Source organism: Macaca nemestrina, chromosome 12 (assembly GCF_043159975.1).
Source record: "Macaca nemestrina isolate mMacNem1 chromosome 12, mMacNem.hap1, whole genome shotgun sequence".
In the NCBI taxonomy this organism is placed as follows: domain Eukaryota; kingdom Metazoa; phylum Chordata; class Mammalia; order Primates; family Cercopithecidae; genus Macaca; species Macaca nemestrina.
In genome coordinates this window covers 59,500,103-59,520,109 of record NC_092136.1, presented here as the reverse complement: position 1 = coordinate 59,520,109, position 20,007 = coordinate 59,500,103, and the positions used below count along the sequence as shown (strand labels likewise).

At 48.8% G+C, this 20,007-nt stretch overlaps 3 protein-coding genes across 8 annotated transcripts; 1 reads left to right on the top strand and 2 right to left on the bottom strand.

Moving 5' to 3' along the window:
• Positions 1-976: 976 nt before the first annotated feature.
• Positions 977-11,023, bottom strand: LOC105488692 (ribosomal RNA processing 8). Its single transcript, XM_011753004.3, has 7 exons — positions 10,764-11,023; positions 9,216-9,579; positions 8,515-8,968; positions 8,292-8,421; positions 8,035-8,141; positions 7,852-7,948; positions 977-7,631 (listed from the first exon to the last, which is right to left on the bottom strand). The coding sequence occupies exons 1-7, from the start codon at positions 10,860-10,862 to the stop codon at positions 7,512-7,514; spliced, it is 1,371 nt and encodes a 456-aa protein (XP_011751306.2). The 5' UTR covers positions 10,863-11,023; the 3' UTR covers positions 977-7,511.
• A 51-nt stretch (positions 11,024-11,074) lies between these two features.
• Positions 11,075-18,167, top strand: LOC105488694 (integrin linked kinase). Of its 5 annotated transcripts, none has more exons than XM_011753006.2 (13): positions 11,075-11,187; positions 11,604-11,738; positions 15,348-15,513; positions 15,693-15,788; positions 15,991-16,087; positions 16,178-16,261; positions 16,365-16,450; positions 16,593-16,702; positions 16,804-16,931; positions 17,023-17,144; positions 17,231-17,330; positions 17,443-17,573; positions 17,757-18,167. In XM_011753006.2, the coding sequence occupies exons 2-13, from the start codon at positions 11,650-11,652 to the stop codon at positions 17,904-17,906; spliced, it is 1,359 nt and encodes a 452-aa protein (XP_011751308.1). In that variant the 5' UTR covers positions 11,075-11,187; positions 11,604-11,649; the 3' UTR covers positions 17,907-18,167. The 5 variants fall into 5 exon arrangements, with proteins under 5 accessions (XP_011751308.1, XP_011751310.1, XP_011751309.1 ...); XM_011753007.3 differs by lacking the exon at positions 11,075-11,187 and adding an exon at positions 11,251-11,269; XM_071075160.1 differs by lacking the exon at positions 11,075-11,187 and adding an exon at positions 12,883-12,964 and having other exon boundaries at positions 11,631-11,738.
• Positions 18,140-19,515, bottom strand: LOC105488693 (TATA-box binding protein associated factor 10). Of its 2 annotated transcripts, none has more exons than XM_011753005.3 (5): positions 19,256-19,515; positions 18,963-19,117; positions 18,683-18,747; positions 18,484-18,598; positions 18,140-18,306 (listed from the first exon to the last, which is right to left on the bottom strand). In XM_011753005.3, exons 1-5 carry the CDS (start codon positions 19,485-19,487, stop codon positions 18,217-18,219), a joined length of 657 nt encoding a protein of 218 aa, XP_011751307.1. In that variant the 5' UTR covers positions 19,488-19,515; the 3' UTR covers positions 18,140-18,216. The 2 variants fall into 2 exon arrangements, with proteins under 2 accessions (XP_011751307.1, XP_024650775.1); XM_024795007.2 differs by having other exon boundaries at positions 19,241-19,502.
• Positions 19,516-20,007: the final 492 nt, after the last annotated feature.

Sequence of the window (20,007 nt, the reverse complement as noted above, 5' to 3'; positions counted from 1 at the left end):
GAAGAAATCTAATTGGTGGAACTGATCTTGTACTCAGAACCCTAGCTTCAGGGGTTTTAATTTCTCCAGGTAGCAAAGAATTTGAGGCAACCAGGTGAATGGATACATTTACTATGGTGGATGCATACTATGGAATACTCCTGCAGCTGATGGAAGCAACAAACTAGATGACCAGCTACATGGATTACACTGGTTTTTTATATATTTTTTTTCCAGCTGCTAGCCTCTCCATATCTCCCCCCGCAACTCCCCCAATACCCTCCCCTACGCACCCACACCCCAACATTCTGGCTGTGTTGCTGTAGCCGGGATTCTAAAAACATTTCCCAGAATCCATTGCCAAATTTCCTGTTAGGGTCTGCCAATAGGATGCCCTAAAGAAAACCTGAAAGAGAGGAGACTTCATTCCTGTTTTCCAGTTGTCACATGTTCTCAGCTGCAGACATCTGGCTTCTACTAGCTAGTTCTGCACTCAACATCAGCTTGTCACACATCTCAGAGATATTAGCAGCAGTCTGACTACCCACTTGGCAGTCTGAGATCAGTCATCCCTTGCTTTCCCACCCTCAGGGCCATGCCTTTCCTCAGAGTTTGTATAAGCACCAAGATACCCAGAGGGAGCTTCTCCCATAAAAGTCAATATCAGTCAAAGAAGGCCCCTTCTCTGAGCTCCTGGTTTCTGGTAATCACATCACCTCTTCCCTTTTGTTTTCCCAGGCCTTGGAATATTCTGATTTCTGCAGTTACTAATTTTTGAATTACAACAGCAACTTCTTTCTACTCTTTTAGTCTTCTAATACTTGTAATTAAGTCTCTGTATTAAAAGCCCTCCTTTTGAAATACTTAGTGTGGTTTCTATTTTCCTGACTGGGTCCTGACTGATAACATGAATGAATATTAAAAAACACAGTTGAATGATTTTAAAAAGAAGACAAGATTTGTAGACAATACTCCATAGAAATAAAGCACACACAAAAAAGGAAACTTCACATTTAATAAGAATATCTGTATAAAAGAGGAAGTCAGAGTTTTTCAGTTGCCTAAGATCTTTGGATAACATATCGAAACTGATGACAAGAGGTGATAGGAACCAACACATTCCAAATAAAGGTACTAGATACATCCACATGAAGTTTATTCTAAGATAGTAAAGCTGATCCAGAAGACTGCTACACTTTCTATTGTATATGAGATTAGAAATAAAAGATTCATTGATGGGAATCTTTAGGAATAGGGATAACTTCTCCCTGCAAGACAAAGGAATAGTATGCTCCCTTCATTCTAGTAGAGCCCTCCTGAGTGAGGAGGGCTCCAACAGAACCATTTGTAGATATTAGTGTTTCCATGTGAGGGAGAGGCATTACATTCATTCAGCATTACATTCTCTAGATAAAGACTTGCTAAGCTCAGAAATGTACAGACCCATCTCCATTTGGCCACCAGAGTGGAATGTGGCACAGAGGATTCTTGGGAGAACATAACCTGAATCACTTATGAGGATCTGGAGCCATGTGAATTATAGAGACTGGCACTTCTCACATATATGAGTCAGGCTGGCTGGGACAAGGCAGTGTGAGAAAAGCAAGCCGCTGGCTGGGTTGCACTTATAGTTTGGCAGGACAAATATGTATGCATTTCCTGTGGGTTCCATGAAAGGTAACCAGTCTTGAGGGTTTGCTGGGACCATTCCCAGGAGGGCTGTGTATGAGGGTGAGGCACTTTAGCACAAGGAGGCTGTGGATACATTGTCAGGGTCAGGGGCTGAAGAGCTGAAGGGCAGTGTGGGCTGTGCATCAAAAAGAGGCAATCAAAGTCAGTTAGTGCTCCAGTCCTCATGGAGAGCTCCAGAGAACCCCAATAGCTCAAACAGGAGTCAACATTTAAATGCTTGTCTGCACAGAACACACCAATGGTACATTAATCACATAAGTTGAGACTTTATCCTCTAATATGCCCTCCCCCATTCCAATCCTAGAAGAGACAGAGGAGGTAAAGAATGAGTGAAATAATGACCATGTTCTCCCAAACCACTGAGGTAGAGGAACAGCAGCTTTAAACTGGATGAGCTGCTGGCAGGTCCCCGAGATGTGGCAAAGGGTGGGGATGAAAAACATACATACATACGTATGTATCTGTAATATTATATATTATACATATACTTGTTTTATTTATTTATTGAGACAGGATCTCAGTTACCCAGGCTGGAGTACAGTGGCACAACCATAGCTCACTACAGCCTGAAACTCCTGGGCTCAAGCAATCCTCCCACCTCAGCCTCCCTAGTAGCTGAGTAGCTCCCAAAAACATATTTAAAATGTTAATACTTTAGATTGGTTTCAGTCATGTTATAGGGAATAATGGAACTTATTTATACCAGAGTATTAACAATGTAGAAGGACCCTTGAAATGAAGCCAAAAAGATAGGGGCTGTGGCAATTAGGGAGACTTCCAAGAAGTCTAATACTAAGTAGGGCATCCCTGCTTAATCAATAACACTTCATTTTGTGACTGTGAGACAAGAAAACTACAGAGACCTCATCCCTAACATCCTTCAGCTCCTGAACCAATGCCAAGTCACCTAACTCCAGGTTATATGACAAAAAAATAATAATAATCTGCTTAGGACATTCTTTAGTGGGATTTGTTTTTCCGGTCACAGACACAATGACTGATTTTAAGAGTATCTCAACTCCCTATTGGGAGTATATGTTTTCCCCTGATTTGAAATTCATGGGACAAATAGAAAGTGTTGACTGGCATCTAGCAAGATAATTAAATATTTGAAACACCCTGAAGGAAACAAAGAGGGTATTGTGGTCAAGAGTAAGGTGGACAGGATACCATAGAAGATATATCCAGTGTATATAATAACTGCTAAAACACCCTCAAAACTCACGAGCAGAATGTAATCAGGTTTATTTTCTTGTTCAAAGTCCAACATGGATGTTCTTGGTCAAGTAGCTGTTACGGTCTAAATAGTAACTCAGATATTCAGACTTCTTCTATGCTATGACTCCAACACTGTCAAAACATGTGCTTCAAGGTTACCTTGAAGAGGAAGGAGGAAGAGAATATGGAAACGGCTCAGCCACCCTTTAACTGCCTTGGTCTAGTATTGAAACATCACTTCCACTCGTTTTCCACTGGTGAGAACTACTCACACATACCTAGATGCATGGAACTGGGAAACGCAGTTTACCTGTGTCCACAAAGAGGACATTTCGGTGAGCATCTGGCCAGTTTCTTCCACAGAAGCAAAGGTAATAGTGGTATGAAGGAAGATGAAAATGAGCTCACTGGGGAAACAGTATTCAAGGAAGATGGAGCACGTGCAAAGACTCTCAGTACAAACAGTTTGGAAAGCTTGAGGAATAAAAAGCAAGTCTGTGTGGCTGGAGTTTTGTGAAAGGGGAGGAGTGGGTAAGATGCAGATGGTGATGGTGATGGAGGCCTGGGCAAGATCACACAGGGCCTGAAGAGTTTGTCTTTTGTTCTCGAGGCAGTGAGAATCCATTGAAGGACTTTAAGCAGAGAAGTGACATAAGCTGATTTGCATTTTAAAAAGATCACATGGCTGTGTGGAAAATTACTTGCTTTGGGGACAGGAGTAGAGGCAATTAGACCAGTAAGGCAGTTACTGCAGGAGTTGGGTATCCTAAAACCAGATGGCTGGTCAGAGAATTCACCTGGATGAGAATTCACCTGGAAGGAGGATGACTTACGGATGAAAGGTTCTAATTACTGATATCTGTGAAAAGCTGTAGAGAGTTTTGTGCAATTACATAAATGGTTGGGTTTGGAGCTGAGCGATGTCTCTGCCAAGATCATGTTGTTTATTTTAGAACTGTGTTCCCTTAGGACTATATTATGGGAACAGAAGCTGGAGCACACCAGTAACTGCAGAAGCAGTAACTAGTTATTCGGAGAACTCTAAAAGGGATGCTGAACAAGCATGAGGCACGGATAACCAAACCCAATTTTATTCTTGTCTCTTACCACCCCTCCAAATTTTAATCACTGGGAGGTACTCTCCCTGCTATGAAGAAAAGTTGCAGCTAGGTTGTGATGTTCTTGATAGTCCTGTGATCAGTTTAAGGAGCAAGCATCTCAATTAGAATGTCTAATCCTGTGTAACAATAATCTGCACCTGTTGCAGGTTTACATCTTTTTTTCCCCTCCCAGCTCTGCCCCAGTTAAGTCTAGAAGCCTGCACTGGGAAAGGGAGGAGGGATTGGTATGCTCTTTGCTCTCCTCAGCTCCTCTCTACCTAATCACTGCTGATTGCTCTGGGCCCAAGTGATGAGGAGAGGTAAGGAGATAAATCAGTCTGGCCTGACTGGGCATTTCTGTGCCCTGTGGGACTGGAAGATACTTCCTCTCCCCTATTCTCACTCTCAAATGATAAATTGGCTTCCTGCTTCCTGAAAAAAAAAAAAAAAAAATCAAAGCAACCAGAAATGAACTTCTGGGGCCCTATCAGGAACTCTGGAAGAGGGTTTTCACAATGGAGCAACCTCTTACCACTCCCATTTACCTCAAACACGCCCTCCACATCACTCAGCAATCCTTACCCCACTACATTCTAAGTTCTCTCTCATCTCAACAGCACTCGACAGCTAACAACCTGCCCATCCTCCCATATTTAAAAAAAAAAAAATCGGCTGGGCGTGGTGGCTCACGCCTGTAATCTCAGAACTTTGGGAGGCTGAGGCAGGCCGATCACTTGAGGTCAGGAGTTCGAGACCAGCCTGGCCAACATGGTGAAAACCCGTCTTTACTAAAAATACAAAAATTAGCTGAGCATGGTGACTTCAGCCTGTATTCCCAGCTACTCGGGAGGCTGAGGCAGGAGAATTGCTTGAACCAGGAGGCAGAGGTTTCAGTGACCCAAGATCATGCCACTGCATTCTAGCCTGGGCCACAGAGCAAGACTCTGTCTTAAAAAAAATAATAACAATAACTCTCCTGGTTTTACTCCTACATCTCTGGGTGAACCTTCTCCTCTTCCATCACCTTTACTGGTTCATTTTCCTTTATCCATCCATGACAGGTTCCTCATTTTATTCTGAGCCATTTTCTCTTCTTATTGTCTTACCCTGAATATCTCATCTATTCTGACTTTAATTACCACGTCTAGGCTGCTGATTCCCAGACCCCTAGTACAGATCTCACGCATGTCCCACTTCTTGAAATCCAACACTCTGAATGGCATCACCAGCCTACCCACAGTTGCTCAAGCCAGAACCCTGGAACTTACTTCAGATTCCTCTCTTACCATCCTCGGCATCCCACCAATTCTACCTAATGAAGTTCTTCTGTCTGCCTACTTCTTCCATCATGACTAGTCAACAGTGCCCTCATCTTGTGCCCTAGAACCTGGGTTTCTATAACACCCCTGTTCTCATCCATCCCACTCAGCTGGACCCTGTCATTCCTTATCTCTCCCTAGGTGAATAAGTACACTGGCCATATCTCAAATGACAAGCTTTGGGAATATAAAGATGAATACGGCTTGAGAAAACTACAGCCAAATGCACAAACGAATCACAATGCAATATTTAGAAGCTGAAGTAGCACTCTTCACATAGTACTTTGAGAGTACAGATGAAGAATTGATTTTGCTTTGGGAGTAGAATAGGAAACAACTAGGTTATTTGGAAAGGTGAGCAAATTGCCAGTCAGATGAGTATTCAGCAGAAAGAACAGTATGTGTAGAGGCACTGTGCAGTGCCTGTTTAATGATTCACAGCCCAGCCTCCAAACATGCCCTCTGGCCTACAGCCTGTTTCAAAACCTCCATCCCCTTATTAAAGGCATTCAACTGGCTTTAGGGCCATAGAACCTATGATCTCCCGAGGGGTACTGTCAGGTATTCCTGGAAGCAAGTACAAGAGGCCATATCTTTACACCTAGACACATGGCAGATATCTTCTCGGGGAGGCCTAGAATCTATCATTCAAACTCACCTTCCCTCAGCACCTTGCCTTTAGCTTTCCCAGGACATGCTGATCTGATTCCACTGCAAGGCAGAAACAATGGACAGACTCTTCCACCAATGAACAGCCCAATGCCCCGAACCCCACACGGCATCAACAAGTTGTTTACGAACAGAGACCCAGCTCCCTCACTACCCCTCTAAGGACAGAAGCTCAGAATCTATTAAGAGTCATTAAATAGCCTATGAAGTAAGCCTGCTGAAAGGCCTAGCCTCTCCCAGAGGCTTCCTTAGTCAACAAATCCATTCTTTACCCCTCAGCCTCCAACTAGCCTAGGGAACATCTTCAAAAAACAATAAGGCTTACAACATATAATAGTCATAGCTAGTTTACTGAGCACCTCCTATGTTCCCAGCCCTGGCTACAAATTTCCCCAGTTAATCCACACAACCACCTTGCAAGATAGAAATTCTACCATTTTCCAAATGAGGAATGTGATACACAGAGATTAAATGACTTTAAGTGCCTCTAGGTAGCAGGCCAGGAATTAAATCCAGGTCTACCTGATTCCAAAAATCCGTGCTCTCAGCCATAAACATTCCAAAGTCCCACAGGATAATACGTGTTGGGAGTGCCTTGATGCTATATGGTTCCAAAGATGGAGATGAGGGGAGAGGGGAAAGATAAACCACTAGAAATGCTCAGTACAGGGACATCCAAACAGTCTCAAGTTAGTGGCTCAGACTGACGTGTTGAGCCAGGATGTTGGCGGACTACCAGTTGCCTCAGAGTCAAGCAGCAACAGCTGCCTGTCTGCAACCTTAAAGGCCTGGGCAAACTGAAGCTGAAGGAGCAGAAACTATGAGTGAGCAGAGGAAGCTTATCTGTAGACAGATCAGATGACAGCAGAGTGGAGATAGCAGGACAGAAAGGCCATGTGGCTTCTTACTTGGAAAGAGAAGCCAAACCTAAAGATGCCTTGAATTCCAAACCATCTAATTTTCATGACACCTAAAGTGTCATGAAACAGACAGATATCCCCATGTTCTCACAACAAACTCTTTATCGTTTAGCTAGCCCCAGTGACTTTATGCATATTATAACCAAGAAGGCTTCAGGACAGCAAGTCTGAGAGGTTTTTTTTTTTTTTTTGAGACAAAGTCTCGCTCTGTCACCCAGGCTGGAGTGCAGTGGCTCAATCTCAGCTCACTGCAAGCTCTGCTTCCCAGGTTCACGCCATTCTCCTGCCTCAGCCTCCCAAATAGTTGGGACTACAGGCGCCCGCCACCAAGCCCGGCTAATTTTTGTTATTTTCAGTAGAGACGGGGTTTCACCATGTTACCCAGGAGGATGGTCTTGATCTCCTGACCTCGTGATCCACCTGCCTTGGCCTCCCAAAGTGCTGGGATTACAGGCATGAGCCAACGTGCCCGGCTGAGTCAGAGGTTTTATCACACTTTGTCCTCGGGGTCCACCAGGAACCAGGTCTTGGCTTATAGCCAGGCTGGAAATAGTCTTCACAGTTCTGAGCCTGGAGTTTGAGCTCTGCCTCCCCTTTCAAGGAAGATCCAGAGGTCACCTGCGCTTGTAGAGACATGGATGAAGCTTCAGGCCTGAAAGTTGAGCCTTGGGTCCTACCTGAGGGGGCCCAGTCTTTTGGAAATCAAACAGGAAGAAATGGCTGTTGGTCAGGTCCTAGGGGCAGAAAAGACCCAGTGAGAACCAAATCCTCATCCCAACTCCTTAAAACACCTCCCTCTATGTACTGCCTCTGCTCAGAAAGCTTCCCAGGGCTCCCACCTCCGTTGGGGAGCAAAATGTCTGTTCCTGTGCATGAAGCCTCCTTTCTGAACACCAGTATCCTGAAAAGGGCCACATGAGACAAAAACAGGTATAGACTTCTTGGGGTCCTCACCTTGGAGACAATCTTGAAGCCCAGCTTGGTCACAGCCCGAAGAAAGGTCCGAACATCCTCAAAGCGGCTGCTGACCTCAGCCACTTTCAGGAGACCCCTGAGAAGGACAGAAAGTTCTGTGTAAATGCACAGACCCATGCATGCACACATACATACATACATCTGTGTCCTGGGGGCTCTTACCCTGGCTTCAGTACTCGATTTGCCTCCTCTAAGAAGTCCCTGATGTTGGTTCCCATCAGTGAAAGGCAAAACACAGCCACATCCACAGACTCATCCTCCAGAGGAACCTGTGGAGAGTGAGAGTCTTGTATATAGCACACAGTGCAGAAGAAGAAAGCCAGCACTGAGACACCAGGATGGGAAAGGGGAAGGAAGGGTTAGAGATTAGCATACGGAGGTTGGGCCTAGAGCACAAGCCAGGTAACATATAAGTTTACCTGGGCCATGTCACACACAGTGACCCGAGGATCCAGAGAAGCCAAGTCAAAGCAATGCACAGGGTTCCGGATACTTGAAGCCAAGCGGCAATCTCCACAGCCGAAGTCAGCCACCACTAGGGATGCAGGCCTGAGAGTGGAAGGCAAGGGTCACATATTGGTCTGATCTGAGCCTATTACTGACCCACCACATGGCTTCTCACAGTGCCTGACCCCCATTCACCGCTGGCGAAGATCCCTGGCGATGCCGTCCACTGGCTGCAGTGGCCACTTCTTCACCTGGCTCTGGAAGCCGCGGTGGTAGACAAGAAAAGCCTCAGGGTCTTCCTGGAAGAGACGCTGTGCAGCACTGCTGGGCCCTGAGTACAGCTGTTCATTGAGGTAGCGAAATCGGGCGCCATCCAGCCGCTGTGCCATGCGGGCTCGCAAATCCGCTGCCCGAGCCTCATGGCTGTCTGTCCTGGAAAGAGCAGGCACCTCTGCCTTCTCTGTGGGGGCCTCAGCTGGAGCCTGGCCTGGCACCTGAGGTGGCCGAAACTTGTTCTTATGTCTTCTTTTGTTCTTTTGCCGGTTCCGCCACTGCTTGCGGCTTAATGTACGAGGGGGTTTAGGGGAAATGGACCCAGGGCTTTGCTTCGGTGGATCATTTGTAGTACTACCCTTCCAGGCTTTGGGACCTGCAGGGAGGGAGATGGGAAGGTGCACCTGAGGCAAAATCTCTTACATTCAGGTCATGGCAAGTCATCCCAGCCATACCTCTGTCTTTGAAACAGTGACTGTGGCCTGCATAAAAGTACTTATTGCCTGAGTACACCATTAACCTCAATCCTAATGGCAGTCAATAACCTCTGTTGTATGTAGAATCAGTTGACCTACTCCCTACCCCCGCCCCTGACACACAGACATATACACATCCAATGGTACCTGTTTGGTCAACACCATCCAGGTGCTGGGCTGAATTTATAGGGGCATGTCTCTGGCACTTCCTCTTTCTTTTCTCTTTTTCAGCAGAGTCACTGCCAACAAGAGCCTGTTTGTGGCATTTCTTCTTCCTTTCCACTTCTTCCTCAGAGTCACTGCAAGGTGGGCCCTGTTTTTCACATTTCTTCTTCCCTTTCTTCCCTACTTCAACAGAGGCACTGGCAAACGATGCCTTTTGGGGGCATTTCTTCTTCCTTTCCTCCTCGTCCTCCTCAGAGTCACTGCTAGGTAGGCTGGGGGGATGCTGGGAAAGAGATGCTGCCTCTAGGGCCCGTAATGTGGCCAAGAGCTGGCGGCACTTGGAGCCCTGGGGGAAAACAAGGGGTGACAGTGGGCCTAAAGAGAATGGATGAGGCCTGGAGAATAAGAAGGGAGAGATGTCGACCTGATTCAGACTAGCAGAAGCAGCTGAATTCTTCCCAGTCAAGCCTGCCAGAACCCAGAAGAACTTTCACGTCACCACCCCAACTTCTGGGAAGCTGGAGAGCAGAGAAACCACCTATCCCACTTTCTTCAATGTGTAAATGAGTTAATAGAGGTTTTCCCAAAGGAAAGTGATAAGGCCACAAGCAACAAGACCAAGGTCAGAGGCCAGGAGTTCCAACCCTTCACCTTGAGCTTTTGCCTCCAGTTGATACATTCCCAAAAGAGGTAAGGAGGTTTCTGAACAGGAGGTACATGATCACACACGTATATTAAATATTTAACATGTCTCTAGCTGCAGTGTAGAAAAAAAACGGAAGGGGAGAAATTGCAGAGAGGCCAGCGGCTTGGACAATGGTAATGGGGCTAGGGGATGAAAAAAGAGGAAACAAAGTAGGTCGATTCCAAGTTGGAGGCAGACTGAAGCCTAAGAAAAGCCTGAAAAGCCTGAGGAAGTACGGCCCTCACATCTGAGAGGCTCAAAGGAGAAGGTGTACTGTCGAGAAGGCTGATTCTGTGTTGCAGTCCTACTGGGTAATCCTAGGCCAGGCACTTACCTTGATTCTAAGTTTCCCACACCCTCCCTTGAACAATGATACTGACAACTCTTACTTTCTCCAATCCATCCTCCACACTGTAACCAATGACCCTTTCAAAATACAAATCTGAAGAAATAATTCCATTGCTTAAAACCTTTCATTGGCTTCTAATATATGCAAAACTTCTAATCTACCTCTTGAACTTGAACAGCATCCCTTCTCATTTACTCTGTATTCCAACCACAAGGATCACTTGTGTGTGTGACTCTAACAGAACATGCTGTCTTGCCCCAGGGCCCTTGTACGTACTTTTCCCTGTCTGAAGAACCCTCTTCGCTTCCCCAGCTTCTACTCAACAACTCTCTCTGACCCAACGTCAGTTTCTTTTGGAAATTCTCGGATCTTTAGATCAGGACTCGCCCTCAACGGTGCCACAGGTGTCCCTCCCTGCAATACACACAGCGCTGGGATCCACCAGCGTCTGCTTCGCGGCCTGAAACAGCTCCCATCGCCTCTGAGGGTCACTCACTTTGTTTTGCAAGGCGGCCGCAGGAGGAGGTCGTGAGATTACGGGCCCGAGGCCCGCGGCTACTGGGGCCGCCGAGGCCCACTCAGGCTCTTCGAACATGAGGGACCGGAGGGCAGGGTCGCGGAGTCCCCGATCTTCTCCACGTGCAGAGCTCTTCTCTGGGAGTCGCAGCGCTCAGACCCGCCAGAACGGAGCCGGAAACCAAAGCGTGACAGCCAGGGGTTGCTAGAGCGGCCGGCGCAGCGCAGCGAACCATCGAGTTCAGCCAGCCGCGGCTAGAAGGGCACGGAGGCGGTGGGAGGGGAGGGACGGAGGCCCGCGCTGCCCAAGAGCACCAGGGGCGGGGCGGGGCGGGGCCGGCGTCGGGCTGCGGGCGCGGCCGGACGGGAGTTCCCCGGAGAAGGAGCCTGCAGCCCGAGTCCCGGTGAGTGCGAGAGGACCCGCGCCCCCTGCCCACGACTAGGGGTCCTGCCAACCTGTCACCCCTCACTTCTCTTGAGTTCCAAGTAAGGAACGGAGCCAACCCTGGGGAGGACCTCCAGTCCCCTCCCCCAGCGTATACGGATCCTGAACCTCCCCACTTCCCCCAACTCTATTCGCGGATAGGGTCTAGTTGCCTACTCTCGGACATCCGTTCAGGAGACACTACCTGCCTCCCCTGACCCCCCTTTACCTCGCGCCTAGAGGACACAGCCGGGCATCATCCCGCAGCCACAAACTCCTTCACAGACCCCCAATAGCCGGGGACGCAGCTCAGGCCCCTTACCCCCTACACAAACACTTCTCTCCTGTGGAGGATAAAGCTTGGGATTCATCCTCCTTCCCTGGATCACCCCACAGTCCTCAGGCTACCCTAATCCAGGGGACTCGGCGCCGGGACGCTGCTATGGACGACATTTTCACTCAGTGCCGGGAGGGCAACGCAGTCGCCGTTCGCCTGTGGCTGGACAACACGGAGAACGATCTCAACCAGGGGTGAGCTGAAGCGGTTGGTGGATGAGAGGAAGGCTAGATATCTCTTGGCTACGTGGAGTGGAGTGCTCATGTCTGGTGGGGGCGGCTGCCTTTGCTAGCCAGTGTAATGAGTGCTAAGCACAGCCTGTGGGGGGCAGAGGGTCTTCACAGAGGACGCAGTTTGAGCTGAATCTTGACTGCTGAATGAGAGTTTCACAGGCAGAGGCTGCAGAGAGCTTTCCAGCCTCAGTAAACTGCATGGGCAAAGACTAGGAGGCAAGGCACAGAGCAGAGAGAACAGGAAATTGTCTGGAGTTCCATATAGCTGGAGGATAGATGATCTCTGTGGGTCGGAGCATTGGGTACAAGAGGAGAAGAACAGGACATAAGACTGTAGAGGTCTGCAAGGATCAGCCAGATCATGCAAGCATATTTAGGCTATAAGAAGGTCTTTATTTTAAAAGCAAGGTTTTAAAGCTGTGTAGTGACATAATGAGATTGTCCATTTTTCAGTATCATCTTGGATGCTTTGTGAAGAGCAGGTGGAAAGGAGGCAGTTGCCTAGTTCATCGTAGAAGTAATGATGTCTTGGACTAGAATTAGGGTGAGTGAAAAAGAGAAGTGATCAAATTCCAGAAGTCTTTAGGACAAAGAATTGTGGAACTTGGTGGAGAGTGAGTAAGGGCAAAGATGAGGACCAGGGTTCTGGCTTGGGAACTTGGATAGATGGTGGCTGTTTTTACTGAGATGGAGAAAACTGGAGGATGAGGCATTCTATTTTGGACGTGTTAAAGTTAAGGTGACAATGCAGCAAGGTAGAAATGTTGAGTGTGTTGTTGGTTACGCAGATTTGCAATTCAGGAGAGGAATCTGACTTGGAGATACAGATTTGAGAGCTATCAGCATATAGATGATACTTGAAGCCATGGGTGTGAAGGAGAATGTCTCAGGAGAGTGGAAGGCAAGAGGTCAGGAGACAGGAAGCCTGCACGACTGAAAAGGAGCAGCTGTAAGTTGAAAAAGAAATAGGAAAATGTGTCAGTAAAGCTTAGAGAATGTTTTAATGAAGGGGAGGTGGTCAACAGCAGTTCAGGCTACTGAGAGATCAAAGAACATTAATATTTTAAAGTAGCCATTGAATTTACAATTGGGATTTTTTTTTTAGGTTCAGGGGTACATGTGCAGGTTTGTTATATGGATAAACTCGTGTCATGGAGATTTGTTGTACAGATCATTTCATCACCCAGGTATTAAGCCATAGTACCTATTAGTTGTTTTTCCTGATCCTCTCCCTCTTCCTATCCACCCCACTCTCGTAGGCCCCAGCGTCTGTTGTTCCCCTCAATGTGCAGTTAGGATGTATTTGATGATCTGTGAGTATTGTTTCAGAATAATGGGTGAAGAAATCAGACTACACTGGGTTCCTTCATTTAAGAGACTATGATGAACACCTTCTGTGCTGGGTGCTAGAGTCCAGAATCTGACATAATCTCTGCTCTCAAGACAGCAGATTTGTGGCAGATTGAAAAGTAGACCAGTTGCGGTGGCTCATGCCTGTAATCCCAGCACTTTGGGAGGCCGAGGCGGGTGGATCACAAGGTCAGGAGTTCGAGACCAGCCTGACCAACATATTGAAACCCTGTCTCTACTAAAAATACAAAAATTAGCTAGGTGTGGTGGTGTGCGCCTGTAATCCCAGCTACTTGGGAGGCTAAGCCAGGAGAATCGCTTGAACCTGGAAGCAGAGGCTGCAGTGAGCCAAGATCGTGCCACTGCACTCCAGCCTGGGCCACAGAGCAAGACTGTCTCAAAAAAGAAAAAAAAAAAGAAAAGTTGAGAGGTAAGCAAATAGTGAAAGGGAATGTAGACCAGTTCTACAAGGTTGGCTGAGATAGGAAGGCAAGAAGAGCAGTAATGATGGTGACTCAGGGTGGCAGATTCAAATTCTTTATTTTTTAAGATTGGTAGAGTTTAGTTTTTAGGTTTGACAAGTCAGGATCACCTGTCATCTTAGTCTAGACTTCACTGGTTCCCATTAGGTTCTACACTATTTATCTTTAATACTTTGCAAAGTCATTTGTTCCATTTTTCACATAATTCTCAAAGGGTACCCTGATAAAGACAGTAAGCACTGTTACTATTTTGTTGGTGAGGAAATACAGGCTTAGGCAGTTGTCCAGTTGACCTAGCATCTAGGAAGACTCTAGGAAGATGTTGCCAGAAGGAAAAGGGGTGGCATTAATGAAACTGGATGGTTGTGGTGCTGGTTTGAGGGGTAAAGTATGGGGGCCTAAGTTGGCTGTATGCTGGATATGAAGAAGGGGTTAATTCCTAGCAGGATTCCTTGTGATAAAAGTCCAGGCCCTGAGGTGGCAGGCAGCTTGATAGTGAACAGAACCCTTGTGCCCATACTTTTGCCCCCAGAGTTTGGCCTGCCCAGTACTGGAAGCTGGTAAGTCAGGGCACAAATTAAAGGTCTAGGAGGCAAGACCAGCTGATAAACAGTGGGTGTAATGCTTCCTGGGGATATCCCACCTCTAGGGAAAGCTTTTGGCTATTTCTGTGTTAGCAGATGCCAGCAAGTTGTGGAGGAAAATGATTAAGTAAAAGGCCACACCCCCAACCCCTTCAGCTGTAGGGGCATCTGGATGGCCAGACCCCTGATCAGCTCCAGGCCTTGCCTAGAGTCGCACACAGGAAGTGACCACAGCACTAAGGCATCCGGAGGCTGCTGGCCCAGACCACGGACCGCCCCCTGCTCCACCCCTTGAATCTGCAGCCCCGAACTAGAGGGAATTTCCTTTTATGGCCCCAGGCTGTCAGGCAGGCTCAGCTCCAAACCAATTGTTTTGTTTTGTTTGTATACTTATTTTACTTTATAAAATACATATCTCTTGGAAAAGAAAAAAATAAGGTATCGTTTTCATCCCAAAACAGCCATTCTCATTTTCTTCTGTTTTCTGTGCACAGGATTGCTAAGTAGGGGAATCCTGCTTTGCATGGTGGTTTGTTATCTACCTCATCAGTAGTCAAAAGGATTTCTCCTTTTCAATATAAACCCTTCCAAAACATCATTTAAATTCCATTCCATTTTTAGATGTTAGTTTCAGTACCAGAGGCAAATAGTAAGTTTGTTCCCTCTCTTATAAGTTGTGGCCTGCTTTGTCCAAGACACCCTTCTTCCCCACTAACATGCACCGAACAGCTGCTGTCAATCCATTCCCTCACAAAACTTAAAATCTAACAGATTTTTACAATCCAGTGCGACAAGTGCTGAAGTAGGGGGATATATAAGATGTGGTGGAAAACAGAAAGAACCAATAGATGTTGCAGAAGGGGTGCAGGAGAAACCAGGGGAAGAGCGCTACCACCTAATGAAATGAGATGTGGGATATGGTGAAGATAACAAAATTTTTTATAGAGGTCGTTGAGGTATGTAGGTGGTCGGTTTGGTTTGAAGCTCAAGGGAAGGTCCAAAATGGACAGTTTTGGGAGTTGCTGGCATGAATGAGAATCAAAGTCCTAGAGAGGTAAGCCTTCCCAGAGAGTATGTAATTATCAGTTTTTCAGGAATCAAAACCTTTGCCCCATCCCACCTCCAGCTCAATGACCATTGCCCCTTCCTCAAAGGGACGATCATGGCTTCTCCCCCTTGCACTGGGCCTGCCGAGAGGGCCGCTCTGCTGTGGTTGAGATGTTGATCATGCGGGGGGCACGGATCAATGTAATGAACCGTGGGGATGACACCCCCCTGCATCTGGCAGCCAGTCATGGACACCGTGATATTGTACAGAAGGTACGTACAAACCCTTTCATCATCCACATCACATACATGCCATGAGGGTCAGTCACAGGCACTGTAACATACAGCAGAAAGTATGTGTACTCTTCCCCCTTTTCCCGTGCCCTGACACCAGTATCTCATTTGAGGCTGACTGTACCTTCTGCCTCTTTTTGTCTGGCCATGGGGTCCAGCTATTGCAGTACAAGGCAGACATCAATGCAGTGAATGAACATGGGAATGTGCCCCTGCACTATGCCTGTTTTTGGGGACAAGACCAAGTGGCAGAGGTGAGTACTCAGCCCTCAAGTCCTGAGATGGGTAGGAAGTAAAGTCAGCCTGGGTGGGAGATTTTGGAACCCTCAACCCATTCTGTCAGTACTACTGTGTGACACTCACAGGATTAAGTACTACATTTGTGCATTCATGGTTGGTTCATTGACTGCCAGTGAGGCAGCAGTGGCTCTCATCATAATGGCCTTTTCATTCCAGGACCTGGTGGCAAATGGGGCCCTTGTCAGCATCTGTAACAAGTATGGAGAGATGCCTGTGGACAAAGCCAAGGCACCCCTGAGAGAGCTTCTCCGAGGTCCATCTCCCCACCCCCTAGCTTGTCTCTTGTCCCTTCCCACCTGTCTTCTCCCTCTGTACCACAGTTCACGTTGGTTTTCTTCCCTAGAGCGGGCAGAGAAGATGGGCCAGAATCTCAACCGTATTCCATACAAGGACACATTCTGGAAGGGGACCACCCGCACTCGGCCCCGTGAGTCACCACTGTGGGAAGAAGGGTTGTAAAAGGAGATAATCCTGGCCTCTTAGGGCTGGGTTAGGGTGAAGCTGGGTACCTGACCTGCCCACACTCTTAGGAAATGGAACCCTGAACAAACACTCTGGCATTGACTTCAAACAGCTTAACTTCCTGACGAAGCTCAACGAGAATCACTCTGGAGAGGTGACCCCTGCCCTTCTTGCCCTTCCCTCACTAAACCCCCGTAAATTACCTGCTTTGTACCTGGTTTAAGTTTTTCCTCCAGTTAGAGGGCAAGGAAGTGGTAGCAACAGTAAAAGCCTCCTAACCTCTACCTATTCTTCAGCTATGGAAGGGCCGCTGGCAGGGCAATGACATTGTCGTGAAGGTGCTGAAGGTTCGAGACTGGAGTACAAGGAAGAGCAGGGACTTCAATGAAGAGTGTCCCCGGCTCAGGTAGTGCAAGGCGTAACCTGGAAGCTGCTAGTTCCAGGGAATCCTGAATAGCACTGAAAGAGATCTTTTATACTGTCTCAACCACTCCCTCCCTCTTCCAGGATTTTCTCGCATCCAAATGTGCTCCCAGTGCTAGGTGCCTGTCAGTCTCCACCTGCTCCTCATCCTACTCTCATCACACACTGGATGCCATATGGATCCCTCTACAATGTACTACATGAAGGCACCAGTGAGTAGAGATGTTGAATTTTCTTGGGGAGGAAATGGGAGAGAGGGTGCATGAGCCTCTCTGAACTATTTGAACTTTTGCTTCCTCTCAGATTTCGTCGTAGACCAGAGCCAGGCTGTGAAGTTTGCTTTGGACATGGCAAGGGGCATGGCCTTCCTGCACACACTAGAGCCCCTCATCCCACGACATGCGCTCAATAGCCGTAGTGTAATGGTGAGGCCACAAGCTCACTCCTGGCCCAGGCCCCAAAAGTCCTTTGCCTATCTATGACTTACCTCCTTCTGTTTTCTCTTCCTCAGATTGATGAGGACATGACTGCCCGAATTAGCATGGCTGATGTCAAGTTCTCTTTCCAATGTCCTGGTCGCATGTATGCACCTGCCTGGGTAGCCCCTGAAGGTGGGTGAAGTCATCATGTTGGGAGGTGAAAAAGGATCACCTCAGAAGTAGTGGAAGGGGGCAGAGACAGGAAAGGCCAGGGGGCCAGAACAGACAAGCCCTATCCCTCTAGCTCTGCAGAAGAAGCCTGAAGACACAAACAGACGCTCAGCAGACATGTGGAGTTTTGCAGTGCTTCTGTGGGAACTGGTGACACGGGAGGTACCCTTTGCTGATCTTTCCAATATGGAGATTGGAATGAAGGTGAGAGCAGAACAGCATACATTTGTGTTGGGGGAGTGGTTGGTTATGGTGAAAATAACTGTAGTGGGCCTGGGCTCCTCCCATATTTGTTCGGATATACAGTTATCCTGTCCCAGGGGCCAGTGGCTTCTCTCTACATGACAGACTCAAATTGTGAGGCTCAGTTTTTTCTTGTATTCACAGGTGGCATTGGAAGGCCTTCGGCCTACCATCCCACCAGGTATTTCCCCTCATGTGTGTAAGCTCATGAAGATCTGCATGAACGAAGACCCTGCAAAGCGACCCAAATTTGACATGATTGTGCCTATCCTGGAGAAGATGCAGGACAAGTAGGACCGGAAGGTCCTTGCCTGAACTCCAGAGGTGTCAGGACATGGTTGGGGGAATGTACCTCCCCAAAACAGCAGACCTCTGGTTGCCTCCCCTGCCTCCAGTCATGGTACTACCCCAGCCATGGGGTCCATCCCCTTCCCCCATCCCTACCACTGTGGCCCCAAAAGGGGCGGGCTCAGAGCTTTGTCACTTGCCACATGGTGTCTCCCAACATGGGAGGGATCAGCCCCGCCTGTCACAATAAAGTTTATTATGAAAACAGGCTGGTGTGGGGACATGGGGACAGACAAGTACATTTAGGTTGGGTGGCTCAGGTGAAGTAGTGCGGCTTCTTCACATTGATGCCATACTCGCTGAGGGCAGGGGTCAAGTCCTCCATGGTTAAAGTATACTTGCGGTCCTGAGGGAAGAGGGAAGAGCACCAACTGAGCACAGGAATCCCACACTTCAATCCCAGATGGGTGACCCTGAGTAAGTTTTACACCTCCCCTAGGATTCAGTTTCCCCAAAGGGGTGGCAGGATAAGCTTCCACTGTTGTGGAAGGTAATTAGTGATTCAATGAGCCTCCCCTCACACCTTGCTCTTGCTCCGGGAGCTGCCGGAGGCTGTGCCCTTCATTTTGCAGTGCTGTAGGGCATCATTGGCAATATCTGAGATGAATTTCTGGGCAGCTAGGGAGATGAGCCGAATTCTAGAGAGAAAAAACTTAGATGAGAAGGAGATGGACAACACACTGCACAAGCACCCAAAACTAACCTGCCCTGGGTTTACTCACATGCGTGGGTCTGAGGCCTCAAAGCCAGCACGGTTCAGGTAGTAACCAGTCACTGCATCTGGGATCTAAGAAATCAATTAAGAGAACTGTCAGCAGAGTGGGATGAGGGTGAGGGAAATGTCGGATAGACCTGGTTATCAGGAAGCTCACGATTTGGGTGAGCAGAGGGCAAAAACAAGAGCGACTACGGAAGCAAACATCAGAGGGTGCTGAAAAGCACGGAGATGTGGCTGAAAGTTGTGACAGCAGGCTAGGTGGCCTTGTTCGGGCGGAAGCCCACCGTAGGCGTGTAATCCTCCAGCTGCATCAAGAAGTCCACCAACGGCGTGCTGGACACCACCGGCTTCACGTCTCCGTTGGCCGCGCTCGGCAGTACGTAAATCCCGTTAGACATGGCCCCTTCTGGGGGCGCCGCGCCACCCGCCGACACCGGAGCTGGAGGAGAACCAGCAAAATGAGACACAGAGGTGGGAGGCGCAGGGCCCCAGCGAGGTCTGTCTATACCCGCTGCCCTCACCCGCCGCTGGGCCCAGTCCCAGACGCTTCCCTCGCCCTCACCCGTCAGGCCCTCACCCGCCCCACGCCGCTCAGCTGGCTCCCCGGCCCGCGCCGCCAAGGGTCCCGTGCCCCCAGCAGCTGCTCCAGCCCCAGGCCCCCCTGCTGTCCCCGCGGGGCTGGCCTTGTTCTCCGCAGCGGTGCTGGCGGGCAGCGCTGCGGGAGCCGAGACCGGGGGCGCCGGGCCCGGGGCCGAGGCGGCGGAAGCCGGCGCCGCCTCGGGGTCCGCGCCGGAGCCGCTGCAGCTCATCGGGCCGGTGGGAGAGGCGGCGAACAGAGCCGCTTCCGCTTCCGCTCGCGCCGCGCACACCCCGGGGTGACGTCACGCGCCCTCGACTCGCCCCGCCTGTCACTGTTAGTGCTCTCCAGCCCGCTCCCCGCCTCCTCCGGTAGTGGGTCTGCGGGTTAGAGGAAATAGGCTGAAGGGCGGAGACCAAGCCTTGGCGAACTGCGCTGCCGTCGCCATTCCGCCCTAGCCTCTGCGGTGCTCGGTGGCGATTCCGTCGAGACTAGAAGCAGCGTGCGTCCGGGACTCTTCCGCCGCTCTGGGACACCTCATTCTGTCTGACGCTCAAGACCTTGCTTCGAGGTTTATGGGCCCTACATCCCTCGACTACGGATTGCCTGTCTGCATCCTTTCAAGTTCCCTTATTCAGCCTTGTAAGCATTCATAGTGGATTTGGAAAGCCCCCCGCCCTTCTCCACCAACTGCCCCGAGAGGTGGGGGCAGCAGTGGGGCGGCCCACAGTGCTGCTGTAGGAGGAGGAGGG

What these genes read in the sequence shown, in the direction of transcription:
- LOC105488692 (XM_011753004.3), bottom strand. Translation starts at nt 10,862, where the DNA reads ATGTTCGAAGAGCCTGAGTGGGCCTCGGCGGCCCCAGTAGCCGCGGGC. An exon ending in GGATGGTGTTGACCAAACAG is followed by an intron (nt 8,969 to 9,215) that starts GTACCATTGGAT and finishes CCCTCCCTGCAG; the next exon opens with GTCCCAAAGCCTGGAAGGGT. An exon ending in CTGTGTGTGACATGGCCCAG is followed by an intron (nt 8,142 to 8,291) that starts GTAAACTTATAT and finishes CACTCTCCACAG; the next exon opens with GTTCCTCTGGAGGATGAGTC.
- LOC105488694 (XM_011753006.2), top strand. Translation starts at nt 11,650, where the DNA reads ATGGACGACATTTTCACTCAGTGCCGGGAGGGCAACGCAGTCGCCGTT. An exon ending in ACGAGAATCACTCTGGAGAG is followed by an intron (nt 16,451 to 16,592) that starts GTGACCCCTGCC and finishes CCTATTCTTCAG; the next exon opens with CTATGGAAGGGCCGCTGGCA. An exon ending in ATATGGAGATTGGAATGAAG is followed by an intron (nt 17,574 to 17,756) that starts GTGAGAGCAGAA and finishes TTGTATTCACAG; the next exon opens with GTGGCATTGGAAGGCCTTCG.
- LOC105488693 (XM_024795007.2), bottom strand. Translation starts at nt 19,487, where the DNA reads ATGAGCTGCAGCGGCTCCGGCGCGGACCCCGAGGCGGCGCCGGCTTCC. An exon ending in GAGGCCTCAGACCCACGCAT is followed by an intron (nt 18,599 to 18,682) that starts GTGAGTAAACCC and finishes TTTTCTCTCTAG; the next exon opens with AATTCGGCTCATCTCCCTAG. An exon ending in GCTCCCGGAGCAAGAGCAAG is followed by an intron (nt 18,307 to 18,483) that starts GTGTGAGGGGAG and finishes CTCTTCCCTCAG; the next exon opens with GACCGCAAGTATACTTTAAC.